Source organism: Nematostella vectensis, chromosome 4 (genome assembly GCF_932526225.1).
Source record: "Nematostella vectensis chromosome 4, jaNemVect1.1, whole genome shotgun sequence".
Classification (NCBI taxonomy): Eukaryota; Metazoa; Cnidaria; class Anthozoa; order Actiniaria; family Edwardsiidae; genus Nematostella; species Nematostella vectensis.
Genome location: NC_064037.1, coordinates 17,221,674 through 17,237,616, shown reverse-complemented (window position 1 = coordinate 17,237,616; position 15,943 = coordinate 17,221,674). Strand labels below are relative to the sequence as shown.

The window sequence follows — 15,943 nt, the reverse complement described above, 5'->3', positions numbered from 1 at the left end:
ATTAAAGTAAATCACGTACAAATTCCAAAAAAGTGAAGCTTGAATGACGACGAATACGATATTCCCAGTGCATAATGAGTTACCTGCTGTACTGTCGAGTTGCCTGCTATATGTTTTTATTAAAGTAAATCACGTACAAATTCCAAAAAAGTGAAGCTTGAATGACGACGAATACGATATTCCCAGCGCATAACGAGTTAGCTGCTGTACTATTGAGTCGCCTGCTATATGTTTTTATTAAAGTAAATCACGTATAAATGCCAAAAAGTGAAGCTGTAACAACAACGAATACAATATTCCCAGTGTATAACGAGTTACCTGCTGTACTGTCGAGTTGCCTGTTATATGTTTTTGTTCGAGTAAATTACGTACAAATGCCAAAAAGTGAACATTTAAATCTGGTATTCGTACCGAGGCGGCTGTGTGGGGTTATAAAATGTATGGTGATAGACGTTAGTGTGTGGGTTACAGTGTGCAATAATGGCTATTATATATGGTGTATTGCATTGGGGATGTTAGTTAAGAGTTGTGGCTATAAATGAAATGTAGAAAACGGGCTTGGAGTTAGGGCAGAACAGTGTATTTGACCTTTGAACGAGGGTGATAATTACCTGTTGATAATTTCCTGTGAGTGTAATGTGAGCTTGTGAAAAATCAAGTCAATAACAAGACCGGTGAGAAATAATATCTGAAAGCGTGCAGGGGACAAATCAATGATGGCAAATAGAAGATAGATAGTGGTTATATAAGTATTGGACAGTTGGCTCCTTGAGTATGGGTTTTTATATTGTGTCGTGTAGAGAGAGAGTTTGTTAGGATTCGCGCTCTAGGTTAGTGACTGATAATCGATGAGCTTAAGCGATGGCCCATATCGAGCGAAAATAATACGCGTAGATACGGCAGAGAAACGGTAGGAATTACAGTGCAGGTTAAGATGTGTAAATCACGTGCAAGTGCCAAAAGTGAACATTTAACAACGACGAATACGATATTTCCAGTATATGTTTCTATTCGAGTTAATCACTTACAAATGCCAAAAAAGTGAAGCTTTAATAACGACGAATACGATATTCCCAGTGCATAACGAGTTACCTGCTGTACTGTCGAGTTGCGTGCTATATGTTTTTATTAAAGTAAATCACGTACAAATGCCAAAAAATGAAGCTTGAATAACGACGAATACGATATTCCCAGTGCATCACGAGTTACCTGCTGTACTGTCGAGTTGCCTGCTATATGTTTTTATAAAAGTAAATCACGAAAACATTCCAAAAAAGTTAGGCTTTAATAACGACATACATAATTTGTCGTACTTCGATTTCACTGTTATTTCAGTCAGAACTCTAGATATCGACTTTTTTTCCCACGGTCACGTGATTGATGACGTCATATTTTAAAAGTTCATGATTGTAAAATCCCATGTGCTATTTGTCATATTTCGAAAGTTTCGTAATGTTTTCTCAATAGGAACTCGAGAAAATGTTTTTTCCCACGGTCACGTGATTGATGACGTCATGAGAATAACTAATACGGCGTTGTCTTCGTTATTACATTTGTACACTTAGGTTAAAGTTTGATGACTATCGGTAAAAAGGGGACGTAAATATCGCGACAATTGTGATGTAACGACTTGCCTGCTGGAACTTTCAACGTCACACAGTCACGTGATTAATAATATTTGATATCATACATGCATGAATATGTTTGTTGTACTTTTTGTACAATCGTGTCAAAATTTCGTGACAATCGGCCATATACCTGCCGAGATATTACACAAATTATCACATTTGAGTTGCCTGCTAACTTCACCGAGTTGCCTGCTGAGTTGCCTGCCAGCTTTACTATGGTTTTCAAATTTATAAAAACCTGTGGTATTCCTATGAAAATCTTGTGATTTTTCACATAAAAATCACAGGAAAAATCATAGGTCTCTCTCCAGTAGTGCCTAACGCACTTTTAATAATAAATTTGAAGCTATTATATTTTGTTTGAAGAAAAAAAATGGCGCTCCATTTGCATATTTACCATGGCAACAGAAAGATAGCTTTCCAGCTTTCTATGCACGCTTATCTTATCCGCCGAATAACTAGTGTTTTATCCAGTGGATGGCGCCCATCTAGCAGATAACCATCCAGGCTTTATGCAACCGGTCCTAGGTGAAAAATCACTCAGCATGACTTGGCTCGAGTTTTTGTAATAAAACGATTTTTTTCAATCTGAGCAGAATAGACATACTGACAAACTAATAGATATTTCGATCATGAAACACAAAAGGTTATTCTAGTACAAGTACAAGTGAAAAAAAATTGAACTAAACCAATTACACGCAAATGAAGAAATTTCATGGATTGGTTATCTCTGCAATTCCGTGCTAACCTTAGCCACAGTCTTCAACACAGGAAGCAAATCATTGTAGCCACAAAATTAAATTATTGTAGAACTATCGTATTTTTGTAGTTATGATAAGTGTAACTCTTGAATGTTTAAGTTTGCATATCTAAATGCCCTCCTTTTAGAGCATTTTATCTACAAGGCCTTCGAATAAGTAATATCTTGGCGTTTTCTATACATGTGGGTTGTGTCAGATTTTAAGTGTGATATAATGAAATTTTGACAGCCACAGTTATTGGTACTTTATTTCAGTCAATAGGAGACATTCGTTTTTCATGCAGCTGTTGTCAGTAATTTTTCACATTGAATGTAAGAGCTCTAGCCGCGAATGAACTGCTGCAGATTGAAGGAGTTTAAGATTGGTGAGAACCCCAGGCATTCTTCTAACTCTAGCCTATCTGAGCCAATCTAATCTGTGGCGGTTTTATCATTTGGCTTTCATGCAACGACAAGAATCTGCGCTATCAACTCAAGTTCTATCACAACTTAATGTTTATTAATGTTTGAATACTCATGAAACGTTGAAAACGACTTTGTCGACCCGAGCTGTCAGCCCCATCCAAGAGGCTTTTTGTTTCTCTTCATAGAACGCAAGACCTTTTGTCTGGGCTTCACAAGTGACTGACAAAAGCAAAAGCATAGCGGTCGACAGCTGTACGAGATTTGGCTGGAGAAGTCGCTTTAGCCGGTTTTCTTGAAGACGGTATTATCGAAAATCAAAATTGCGGTTCAGATTTTCAAGAACTTTGTCTATTCACTACTTTCAAATTTGACATTACTCGGGCAGAATAATTATATAATTTCAGTTTATTTCAAAAGAGAGAGAGGAATAACTAATGGACTAACTGATAAAGATTGGAACAAAGATGTTGCTTGTTCTCGTTTTGCTCTTGTCTTCTTTTCCGCTTCTTGTCAGCTCGGCATCTACTGCGTCAGTCTTTGAAGCCAGTGAGCTGCCGACAACGGACCTCATGGCTTCCGTAGGCAACGGCTACCTCGCCACGACCGTCTACAGCCCCACCATCTACGTATCTGGTGTATTTAATGGAAGAAACACCTCTTCTCCGAGTCACCGGGCAAGGATTCCTTCGCCGTGCGACATATCTGTGAGGTCAAACATCCCGCGGGATTCAACCACGAACTTATATCGACTGAATGTCTCCGAAGGTGTGTTTCATTATTACCAAACGGCTGATAAGTTTCAATTAGAACAAAAGATCTACGCTCACAGAGTTCTGGAACATGTGATCGTTTCCGAGTTGTCGGTCACAAATGATAGAGAAGATGATGTGGCCATAGTCCTGGACACTCGCTTCAATCCTAAGGCTACCAGTGACATCGACTTCAAAATTTATACAGAAAGTGAGAAAGCCTACTTGGAAAGGTTCTATTGGAAAAGCACAGAAACAGGTGTTAATGATTACAAGGCTATGATTGGCTATATCAAGGAGCCCGAGGAACCGGATAGCGCGCGAATTGGGGTTGCTGTGGTATGGAGCGACGTTCCAGGCCCTACTACCATCCCAAAGAAATCTTCCAAAAAGTGGTACTTTGTGACAGCGGTAGCTAGCAGCCTGGATGCGCAGGACTTTCTGCACGGTGCTTATAATGCTTACGAAGAAGCGTTGAGGGATCCAGAAGGGCTTCTAGATAGCCACGTGACTGCCTGGGAGAAACTTTGGGGGGAAGGGAGGGTTGACATGAAGGGGAACTTACCACTGGCCCAAGCAGTTTATGGCAGCCTCTATTATATCCTGAGGTAAGGGTATTGAACATCCACGAAATTTCATCTTCTTCAGTTCTCCTTACTACACGATCACACGCTTGCATTAGTCGAAGTTTGTGCGCAATCCTAGCGAGACAGATGCATTTCATTGTATGTTTCTATCTGTCTCAAAATCCTTTGTTTTTTGTTTTTTTGCTCGCGCGTGGGCATTGTTTTCGAAAAAAAGTTAAAATATTTTGCTATAATATATATTTAACAAATAGCGCAGGTGATATTTTGATATCCATAGGTTTTAGGTTTTAGACCACGTCTAGCCAGAATGATGACTGTGCAGTGCAAAGCTCGTAAATACGATTATTTCTGAATTGATAAGAATGTTCTTGTACACACAAGGAAAGACGACGAGCTGTTTTTTTTACAACTGAAAATAAGCTGTCCAGTTCTCAGAGAATGGATATCTAAGTAATTGTTTCCAACCAAGAGAACATAAAATTTATGTCGCTTGTTCAAACCTGATCCTATCTTTTTGTTTCTTGTTATAGAACTCTACAGCAAAAATACTCGTCAAACCGGTTTTTGAACAATATATCATCGCCCTATAATTTCTTGTGGCCTGTTTTGTTATATGTTGTTGAGAGATTTTTACCCGTGCTCACCTGCGAGCGTATCGCCTAACCGATAGCCTGTATCAATTGACTATATAATAATAAGTATATATTACAAACTTCTCGTTGGTTGTTGTAGGTTTTTACTGCTTCTATTGAGTCGTTGACATGTAGAGGTTATCCCCCAAAATCAAGTCTCATTTTAGCTCGACACGTTGTTCACTGTGCTTTATGCTGTTTGTTCTACCCTCATAGATCGGCTAGAAAACGCGCATGACCTACGCGCATGACTATATTTATTTGCTTTTTAAAGTCATGTCATGCTATTCGACATTTTCCCTATCTATAAATATGGTGATATTGATCGGCTTTAGATGTCCCTTTCAGCCAGCCCGAGCGACCCTGGTGTTGTTCCTGGCGTGTAAGAATTCCCGCTTAATACCAACGGGCGTGTTGTCCAAAAGCTCTTCTAGTCCTAGACCATTTAAAATTTCTTCAGTCGTTAAGTAAACACGGCGGACCGCTCGTTTGCCAGCCTCAGAATGTTATTAGTGCCATTGGTTTCTAGCCAGGGCCGTAGCAGGGGGTGTGGCAGTGGAAATATTTTGAAAAAAAAATAAGGAAATGACCAGTAGGGGCGTTGCCCCCACCCAATATTTTCTTAATGTTTCTGTATTGTGCCCTCCCCCCAATATTTTAAGGCCTGCTAGGCCCTGCTAGCTGTCGTTTCTTGTCTTGTTCAGCTCTATTCGCGAGTCGTGGCCATACGGACTGAGCCCTGGGGGACTCGCCAGTGATGGTTACTACGGCCACACCTTCTGGGACCAGGAGACCTGGATGTACCCCCCTGTCCTGATTCTGTACCCAGGCCTAGCGCGGAGCTGTCTGGAGTACCGTGTTGACAGGCTGGCTGCGGCAAAAGAGAGGGCGGCTCAACGAGGTTACAAAGGTAGGACGGGAAAACTTATCTAATGGGGCAGGGTTGATCTGAAGAACTAAAAATTGGGGGACCTCTCCTATCAACACGCATGTGGTACCCACACCATAGACACCCGGGGGTGGAATTATCTACTGCCGAGGTTGAATAGATATCTTCTTAACAGGCATCTTTTAACAAAGAGTATTTCTGTCAATGTTTATCCGTCCCTTCCTCTGAACATTACCCTGCCTGAAAGGCGTTTTCTTGTTACTCTTCTGCCTGACCTGCTGTAAAAGGTCACAATAGCAATACATCACGGCCAAGTTGACACCACCCCTTTAATGATTACCTTCTTCAGGAGCCATGTTCCCTTGGGAAAGCGCTGTGACCGGGCACGAGGTGTGTCCCGGACAAGTGTACGCAGACTTCGAGCAGCACATTACGGGCGACATAGGATTCGCTGCCAAACAATACTACATTGCCACGCATGACCAGGCCTGGCTTAACGACCCAGGACAAAGGCTTATCTACGGCACTGCAGAATTCTGGGCCAGCAGGGCTGTGTTCGACGAATCACGAGACGCCTACGTGATCAATCACGTGATGCCTCCAGATGAGTACCGTTCGAATGTCGATAACTCCGTTTACACGAACGTCATCGCTAAACTGAACCTAGAATTTGCAGCGAGTGTTCTCCAAGATGTTCCAGCTAACTGGAGTAGAATAGCGGAGAAGATGTTCATACCGTTTGACACTAAACGCCAGTACCACCCTGAATACGAGGGTTATGACCTGACGGAGGTGAAACAAGCCGATACCATACTTCTGGGCTACCCACTCATGTACCCGATGAGCAAGGACATCCGACGCAATGACTTGAACGTGTACGAGCCCCGGACAGACCCGGACGGTCCGGCCATGACCAAATCCATGTTCGCCGTCAACTGGCTTGACATAGGAGAGACAAAGAAAGCGGAGGACTCGTTTAACAAGAGTTACTTGAACGTCGAGGAGCCGTTTAAAGTGTGGACCGAGACACCGGGCGGGGGTGCGGTGAATTTTATCACGGGGGCAGGCGGATTCCTCCAAGCAGTCCTTTCAGGCTATACTGGTCTAAAATTAACCGAAAAGCATTTAGAGTTCAACCCCAGGCTTCTCCCGGCCACGTCCGAAGTCAGGGTTACCGGTGTAAATTACCTCGGAAATAGCTTCAACGTCGTGGTTGGTAGAGAATCCTCTGACGTCACTGTGACGTCACGAGAATCTTCGGCCCCGAGCCTTGAGGCTGTGGTGAAGTCCACGGGTCAGCGGCACATGCTGAAGGTTGGAGACGCAGTGAGTTTACGTAACGAGATGGTGTATATTCAGGCGTCGGCGGGCCCGAGGAGAAGGGACCTGGGGAGGATGTGGGTTAGAGGGTAAAGCCCCTACGGGGGGAGGGGTGGGTGGAGTTCCAGTGTAGACATCCCTGTCGAAGGGATTCGGTTCGCAAATTTTTCTCGGTTAAAAACGTATCACTGACGGGACAATATCTCAACTTTATCTAGAATATGTTTCTTGAAATTATGTTTTACAAAAGGCTACGCCCTTGTCTATGAGTCGAAGCTGGAGAGGAGAGGTTTTGTAGATGTAGGTTGGACGACAGACACACTATTTTTTTTAGAAAATATTGTTTGAGCCAATCAGAATCAGGGATGCGTCTTGCGAACAAATCACAAATATCGAAGCGATATTCGTGGACGATTTCACAATGGCTACAAGCATTTAATTAAAGGAGTTATTTTTCTAGAACACTTGCGCGTAATCTCCCTTTCTGATTGGTTGTTAACTATAGTAAATCAGGACATAACGGGATTTGTCATCTCCAGAAAGGCGCCGCCTCTTGATTCCGCAACATTTTCATCATGAGGGGACGAATATTGTGGTGTATAAGAGTACATACCACGGAAAACTAGGACTAAATTTGTTAAATTGCTCTTGCTTAAATCACTTGGATGGCAAACGTTACAGGGAAGTCAACCGAACGGAATTGGTGTTGGGGGGTCCTTAGGGAGTATATGCGGGGATAAATCAATGTCGACTCTTAGTTAATTATTTTTAATGCTTTGAAATCTTTCACACACGTTATTACAATTAAAAAGTAAGAAATAAGACGCGAGAGACGTTGAAGTAAGGTAGCATGTCAAGTCTAGTAACTATGATATTTGGACGTTATCACACGGGAGCAGTATAACTTTAAAATATGAAATGTACGTGACGTTGAAGTAAAACGTGACGAGAAATAGTGATGTCATAAGAGTATGTTAATATGACATCACAGATTGACGCCATAAAACTTGAGCAAGAAGTGTCACATAGTGTGTCCTCTTGACCAGGAGGGATAATAAATAAATACATATATACGTTTACTAGTTTGTAGAATGGATGTGTACGGTAAATACTTAAGATAATTAAAATTTCTTATTATACATAGTTGCACTAGTCGTCTAAAGACAACTTTGATATAACAATCTTTGCTTATAATATATTTCACACGCCTATAAAATATATATTGCTCATTTATACAAAAAGCGGGCCATGGGACCCATTTGAATCGCTAAAAAACTCATAGAACTACACCCCCTGCGTCCATTATTGGACTATTATTGGGGTATTATTAAAAATACTAGATATAGTAGTAAAATACGTTTCTTGTATTGTATGTATTCATAGTTTATCTTATAAAATATCTTATATACAGTTTATTTCTTTGTTTGGCCCTTGGTCATTTTCTTCAGCATCTGCTTTCCCTTAGATAAGATGCCTTTCTTCTTCTTTGATTCCTCGGGAGTCTTCTTAGTTTTGTCTTGTTTCGTGCTTCGAGTGCCGTTGGGCGTGATCTCTGTACTTGTGCTGGGAGAGGAAGCCTGAAAATAAGTACATTTTAGGTAAAACCATGAGAATTTGCCACAAGAGAAGACCAAGGCTGTTATTATTCTTTTTTTATTCTCAAGTGTGTCCAGGCGTCCTTGGGAAGGGGGGGAGTGGGTGCAGCAAAATCTCTAAAAGACCACAAAGGAAAGTACCAAAACCCCTACAAACAAAATCACAAAAACATATACCATGTCCCATCACATCACCCGTCACCCACCACTTGACCCATCACTCATCATATCACCCAACACGTGTTCGATCACATTAACCATCATATATCATACAGTCGATTAACAAAAGGTTGTCGTCCACCGGCTTCGCGACTACGCGACGTGCCCGCATGTATGCATGGGTAAAAACCACTGAAGCGCCTAGCTGCATGTATTTGCCACCGCATAACTTCATGCTTAGATGGGTTGACGACAAACTTTCGTCAATCGACTGTATACCAGGTCCCATCACGTGTCATATACCATATCCCATCACGTGTCATACACCATGTCCCATCACTTGTGGTATAACATGTCCCATCACGTGTCATATACCATGTCCCATCACGTGTCATATACCATGTCCTGTCACGTGTCATATACCATGTCCCGTCACGTGTCATACACCATGTCCCATCACGTGTCATATACCATGTCCCATCACGTGTCATATACCATGTCCCGTAACGTGACATATACCATCACGTGTCCCACCATTGTCGAGGACAAGTAAATACCGTCACTTTGCCTTGCATTAAAGTAAAAATATTTGTGACTTTGCGGTACATTCAAATAGCTACTCGCAGCCAATAATTACTTTTAGACACGAGCGCGCTACCTGCGTCCATTCCTAGCTACGTACAAAACCAAGAATAAAACATAAGCGATGGTAAAAAGTAACCTATAAAACAGCCAAATCGAAGGTTAATTTGAGAGATAAGACGATAATACGAGTCAAAGGGCAAAAAGGAGAAAAAGAATAGGCCAAGACGAGAAGAAACAAAAAAAACGCATAGTGAAATAGGGAAATGTTAACCTTATAATAATAACTCCATACAACCAAGCATGTTTTTACTGTAACATGGCCACCACAAGGTGTTTGGGTTACCTGTGGTCTTTGAAAGAAAAGGCACTGGGTCTATGACAGCTTACTACCCAGGATGACTGATTTCTTCACGGTCCGCAGCCAACCCAAAGTAAAATATTTCCAGGTTTAGCGGTCGCGCAATACTAACAATGCAGGCAAGGGTCGTCAGCGATAAGAAGATTTATCAGACATCAGAGAAGAATGAAGGCCGAGGAAAGAGGAGGAGAGAAGCGTCACGTGTGAACCAGATAGAGAAGAGGAGCGCTCAGCCTGTGAAGTGATCATCCACACGACACGCGATTAACACTTCGATTAATACATCTGATATAATGCTCACATAATAAAAGTTCACGAAGAAAATGAACAAAGGAGCAAAGAGGTTGGGGGAATTGGAAACCATTTTAAAGACTTGCAGGATACAAAGAGGAACTTTTAAAAAAACGATAAACCAAGGGACAGAGTTGCTGCATCGTTATATCCAGAATATTTCCTATACATTATACCCCGTTCCCTACACCCCTCCCCTCCCCCTCACCTGAGTCGTACTGACGTTGTTACCCGTAGGTGGAGTCACCATTTCCACCAAGTCTTCTAGAAAGTTTGAAGGTACGAGTCCGCGCAAGCCATTCAATTCACCCTGTAAATACAGAACACTTCACTCAAGGAACACTTTTCTAACTCCCGCAAGTTACGCAATAAGTACACGCGTTTTACACAACCATTACCCTTGAAGGTATTACTCGTCACGCCCTCGTAATAAAAAACCTGGACTGAACTAAACCTGACCTAACCTTTACAAATTCTGTACTAACCGTAAAAAAGCCGTCCTCGTCCATTTCTCCGTACACAAGTACGACGTCACCCACATGGAAGCTGAGTTCCACCTACAACACAAAGCCCGAAAGGTTAGTGAGCACCATCTTACTGGGGGTGGTGAGGCGCATTACCATTAAGATCAATGAGGGATTCTTAAGGCTGGCTTCGATTAGTACCCTGATCCCACCCTCCACCCTGATCCCTACCTCGCTGTCAGGATTGGGAGAGAGAATTCTCGGATCGTAGTCAAATAGCGCGATCATCTTCTTTGGCGGCAAGCTGTAGTTAAGGCTGTCTCTCGGGTCCTGGAACTCCGCGAATTCCGCATTTTCTTCAGGATAATCCTCCCGATTGCCATCTAGGGCCTCGTCCTCCTGGCCAGTGGTCTCCTCCAGATGGATTCCTTCAGTCCCGTCCTGGTAGGGTCCAGTTTCTTCTAAATCGAGCGGCTCGACCTGCCCGCTTTGCTCGAGGACCTGGGTGCTAGTTTCTTCCCGAGGATAGTACGATAAGTTATCCTGTGGGAGGGAGGGTTCGTATGCTTGGGGTAAGGAGGACGGGGCTTGATTTGCAAGGTCATCGTCCTCGACTTGCACTTCGGAGACCATGTTGTAAGGTACAAAGCCTGTGACACCCTCACACTCGCCCCAGTAGAAACCATCCTCATCTTTCTCGCCAAATATCTGGTGAGCACAATTGAACAGTTAGAGTAAATAAAGGCACAGACAGTAAGGGTAAGTACGGGTCAGTACGCAGCTCTTACAAGATGCAATTTGATTGGGCAAATGAACAATATTCGCACCTCGACACAAAGAACGAGAAAAATAGAGACAAAAGAACTCCTTTGTAGAACATAATAGAAGATAATAGGAGACAAAGCAGCTGCGTACTTACTCCAGACAAACACAGAGATAGAGAGACAAAAAGGCAGACAGACATACCTTGATTAGATCTCCCTCGCTGAACTTCAGCTCCTCCTCTTCAGCTCCCGGGTTTGGTGACATCGTGCTCGGATCATAATCATAAAGCGCGATGAATATCCTCACTAACCCTTCCTGGTCATCCTCGGGTACTTCACTATCCCCCAGGGTATACGTCAGGTTGGTATCATCACCCCCCTGGCCATACCCGTCATCAGCATCCCCCTGCCTATCCTCGCGTATTCCCAGGGGGGTGTAACCTTGTTTGGAGTCCAGTGGAGTTGAGGTTCGTTGTGGTGTGGCATTCCCCTGATCAGCCTCTGCGTCATTAAAGGCATTGTTGCTACACTCACTATTTCCGGGGGATTCCTCCTCTATTTGAATACCTGTGTAACATGCAACAGATACTCGATAACTTAATCAAAAAGTCAATATTTTGCATAGCCCTGTGTTCACTATGAAAAGATTGACGGAGGAGTGTCTCGCATTCTCTAGCCTTTTTTTAGCGTATAGTATTCCCCATATCGATATCGGAGAAGGGGAAGAATTGACGAACAGTACCGTAGACTAATATTCGAAATTCTCGTTGTTATACTGCCCAGCCGAAAGCTTAACCCAAGATCATTGTTTATTACCACTAGTTGGCGTATTATTTTCATTGATAACCAGTTTTCGAGAAACAGTGAAATTTGGAGTTGGCTATTGGTTTTGGAAAGCGGCCAAAGACTTAAGAAGCAAATGTCTGCAGGGTAGGGTAGAGGTATCAAAAACCCGCTCCTAAGGGCGTGTCTAGGATGCGTGCTTCTCCTAACCTTCCATTAAGTTATCGGATGTTTGAATAGTAGGGGTAGGGATGACGGCCTCCCGCTCCTGGAGGGTGTGGCTGGTGAGGTAAGGTGCTAATGACTGATCCCCGTCGTCCTCCACCATGGCCCCCTGTGATATCTGTAAGGCTTCGTGAGACAGTCGCCGTACGTTGGCAGCAGTAACGGCTGTTCCTGGGGCGCGGTTCTCTTCCTGTTCCTCATCCAATAGGTCTAGTACGTCATCATCGCTAAGGAAACTTTCCGTGGCGGAATGGGTACGAGACGAGCGGCTGGCCACACCTTGAGGCTCGGTTACCTCGTCTACGGGTAGGAAAAGCTTGTTAGGATTTGTGGGACATACAGTTCATATAGTTCAATATGGTTTATATTAAGGAGTTTATATCTGACGTCGTTTTTGCCTGAGGTCCCTATTATCAGCGACAACGCTGTGAGGAAAGTTTGGATCGGGTTTCACATATCTATGCATGCAGCCAATGATGAAATGCAATGCAATGTAGTCCTATTCTACACGAAATTAGTACTGTCTTTCGCCGAATGTTGCGATTAAAACATATGCGAAGATAATAAGGGCCTTACACGGTATGGACAGAGGGCTTGGTTATTGCAAATTTGTTCATAAGTTCGCGCATAAATTTAACCCTCGAACTTATCAACTCTAGCTTTACACAGATCACTTCTAAAAGCAACACAAGACTATTCCGTGCGTTTTATATTATTTGGAGATTAGATATAGGCTTTAGAATTAGATATAGGCTAGAAATTCTATCTATCATAGCTCTCAAGACAAGACAGTTATTTACCAGTACCTTGGTTTAGGTTACTAGACATTTTTCATCAGATCTAACCGTTTTAAATGGATGCTTTTTGTGTACTACTTAGAAGAATAAAATGACCTGATGGTTGGCATTCTCACCTTCCTCCTCCTCTTGTATCACCGACAAGGGGGTGCTTTCGCTCGAGTCCTCCAAGTCGCTTGTTGTCATCTCCAGCTGGCGAATGAAGGACTCCTTAGCCCCTTCCCTCCCCTCATCAGTTGCCTCAGCGGTCTTGAGGCTCTGCGCATCTTCCAGCGATCGATTAAGATCCTCCATGTCGATGTCATTAGCTTCCGAGAACGTGCTTATCTTACGATCACTTGAAGACGCTTGATCGTCTTCGGGTCTCGGGACATTTTTGGGCGACTGTTGGTCCTTTTCGCTGACGATTTCAGGCTGTGAAGATTTTAGTGTTTAAGTGACTGAACAAATAACAGAAGAATATCGTATGGAAAACTGTCTTAGTGGGAAACGTAAAGCATAACTTTACACTTTATGATGCTTCCAGAAGATGAATCTATTTTACCATTTAGAAAAGAAAACCATGACAATGATTGATATATCAATCATTGTGTATCTATTTGAAGACAGAATACAATACACCAAAAACTGGAAATCGACTCTTTTGGCAGAGTCGATTTCCAGTTTTTGGTGTATTGTATTCATTGTTCTGGTACGAGATCGCGACAGTTTGTTTTTTTTATTCTATTTGAAGACAGACGCACAGAAAAAGAATTCCATTTGTTAATTGTACCTCCTCTTCCAGTTGTTGATATCCTGTCTCCCCCGGATTCTCTAGGCTGTAGGTCCCGTTCAGGGGGTCCGCGGCGCATATCTCGACGGCTTCGTCCTCCTCGCTGCTGCCCCCGTATTCACGCTTGTTGCTGTCTCCGCTGTCCGTCTCGTCTTCCACGGCTATTTGCCACACCTTGGGGGAGCCCTTGGTGCGCGCCTCCGGGACAAGAGGGGTGTGGTCACTCGTGTCTGGGGAGAGAGAAGGAATAGGTTGGTCACGAGCTTTTTAGGGACCATGGTTTACCAAACAAGCTGTCATGAAGATAAAAAAAAACTTAAATTTTCTGGGTCATCCGCTTGTGAGTCAGTACTCCATGTAAAACTCTACGGTCAGTACTCCTGTGAAGCTAGGGTTATGGACAATTCAGTGGATCTTACATGAAGAACTAGCCCGCAAGGGATACCGAGTAGGCTAAAGGTCAGACAATAGGACTGCGGCAACAATAAACACATCCTCACAATATGTGTTTTATATTATTCCATATTCCATTTTAAAAAACGTAGCTGAAATAACTTTCTTTTGCCTATTTTACGGAAAACATCTTAACAACTATTTTTCAGCCATTAGGGGTGATCAGGGGTTAATCACGAAAACGTGACCATTCCTCATAGACGCTTTTCTCTAAATTTGACCAAGTGTTGTTTCTTCGAGTTATTAAATTAAGTCTTCAAAAGTGATTTAATAAAAACGAATGTCTTCATTGCTTTTCTATAGAATTCCAATCCATAAATCGAATTATGCGAGTCATTACTTGATAAAAAAGGCTTCGAAGCATGCGCACCTTTCTGATTGTTTTCCACTGTTTTGGTGAATATCGTTCTTTCCTTTTTTATCGGCCTCTCCCTCCCCTCCCTCAGATTATGGTTTTGGTCCTCCAGCTCTGTCCCCGAGTCAGACCCGCTGTACACTTCCGTCCGCGTCTCCAACCCTCCCCCCTCCCCCACGGGATGTCTTCCCTGGCTCGTCGCCTTCAAGGGAGTCCCTGGGGAGTGGTTCTGGATGAGACGGTTTGCCCGGAAGTCGAAAAAACTCAGCGGAATGTCGATGCCGTCTGAGGGAGTTGACTCGCCGCTGAGGGACTGGGTTCTAACGTGTAAGTGTAAGATATCAGAGGGTCTCCGCTTGACGGCTCGCTCGGTCATCCATGACGTGACCGTCACGCCATCTGCTACTGGTGACATAACCTGGTGAAAGTGCGTTGCACATAATCAGTGATGTCACGGGTGTTATGGTGCAACTGGCCACAGTTGGTTAATGACTATTGCAAGGAACAAAGTCAAATCGTATTCACAAGGGAGCTAAAGCATCATTCATACTGGAAACAAACCACATATTTGCATTTGCATAACACAAAACAAAAATACATGCAAAATGCATTGCTGTTTAATAATTTGATCTGAATCGATTGCGTAAATTTTGCATAGCAGATTGACTATTAAAAATAGTATCTATAGTTGACAAGATTAGATGATACCCCATACCTCGGCAACCTGGACATCATTGATGTAGACCTTGTATCCAGTGACGCGAGCCCCGTTAGATGTCCCATTATCCGAGATCGTCACTGGCATCCACGCCACCTCCATTGAGTTTGGCGCGTTGTCAGGAGCACTGGGTAAGAGTGTAACGTCAAGCGGTGCATCAGGGAGACCTAGCACGGGAAAGAGCAGGTAAGAGAAAACCTGGACGGAAAATAACGCCAACTGCACTGGAAAAGGTGTGACAATAGAGACATTTAGCACGGCGTTTTTTTTTTTCGGAAACGGCAAACGTCAAACCTCTGGGTGTCACGTGACAAGGCTTGCGGTCTGCGGTTCGCGTTTTGACCTCAGGAGCACCGTCTAGCGGTAAGTGATTTACCTCAGCAGTTTTCCCCTAAAATTTTCTATGAGCTCAGGTTTGAGACCATGAATTAGTGTTCTTAATCGTTTGACTCTTGAAATAGTATATATTCATTGACAATTTGCACAATTACTAATACTTTTGGCTATGTTGAATTCGACCACACGTTTTCGCCAGTACGTCAAACCGCAAACCTGTAACGGCTAACCGCAAACTTAGAGGTAGTATAGGTCTAATTGCGTGACGTGTTAGTTGCGTGACATGCTGGTTGCGTGACGTAGTAGTTATACCAACTA

At 43.1% G+C, this 15,943-nt stretch overlaps 2 protein-coding genes across 6 annotated transcripts in view; one reads left to right on the top strand and one right to left on the bottom strand.

Moving 5' to 3' along the window:
• Positions 1-2,656: 2,656 nt before the first annotated feature.
• On the top strand, positions 2,657-8,109 carry LOC5511304 (protein-glucosylgalactosylhydroxylysine glucosidase). Its single transcript, XM_032380603.1, has 3 exons — positions 2,657-4,150; positions 5,466-5,671; positions 6,000-8,109. Exons 1-3 carry the CDS (start codon positions 3,258-3,260, stop codon positions 7,061-7,063), a joined length of 2,163 nt encoding a protein of 720 aa, XP_032236494.1. The 5' UTR covers positions 2,657-3,257; the 3' UTR covers positions 7,064-8,109.
• LOC5511311 (peripheral-type benzodiazepine receptor-associated protein 1) overlaps positions 7,723-15,943 on the bottom strand; it is a 23,677-nt gene continuing 15,456 nt past the window's right edge. For 4 of the 5 annotated variants that reach the window (XM_032380600.2, XM_032380601.2, XM_032380602.2 and 1 more), the window contains 10 exons: positions 15,287-15,456; positions 14,587-14,989; positions 13,764-13,993; positions 13,108-13,405; positions 12,180-12,494; positions 11,389-11,753; positions 10,654-11,130; positions 10,444-10,515; positions 10,167-10,268; positions 7,723-8,547 (listed from right to left, as the gene is read on the bottom strand). In XM_032380600.2, coding sequence (XP_032236491.2) covers positions 8,383-8,547; positions 10,167-10,268; positions 10,444-10,515; positions 10,654-11,130; positions 11,389-11,753; positions 12,180-12,494; positions 13,108-13,405; positions 13,764-13,993; positions 14,587-14,989; positions 15,287-15,456 — 2,597 coding nt within the window. In that variant the 3' untranslated portion in view covers positions 7,723-8,382. Of the gene's footprint in view, positions 8,548-9,652; positions 9,902-10,166; positions 10,269-10,443; positions 10,516-10,653; positions 11,131-11,388; positions 11,754-12,179; positions 12,495-13,107; positions 13,406-13,763; positions 13,994-14,586; positions 14,990-15,286; positions 15,457-15,943 lie in introns of all 5 variants that reach the window. The other variant, XR_004295834.2, reaches the window with a different exon arrangement.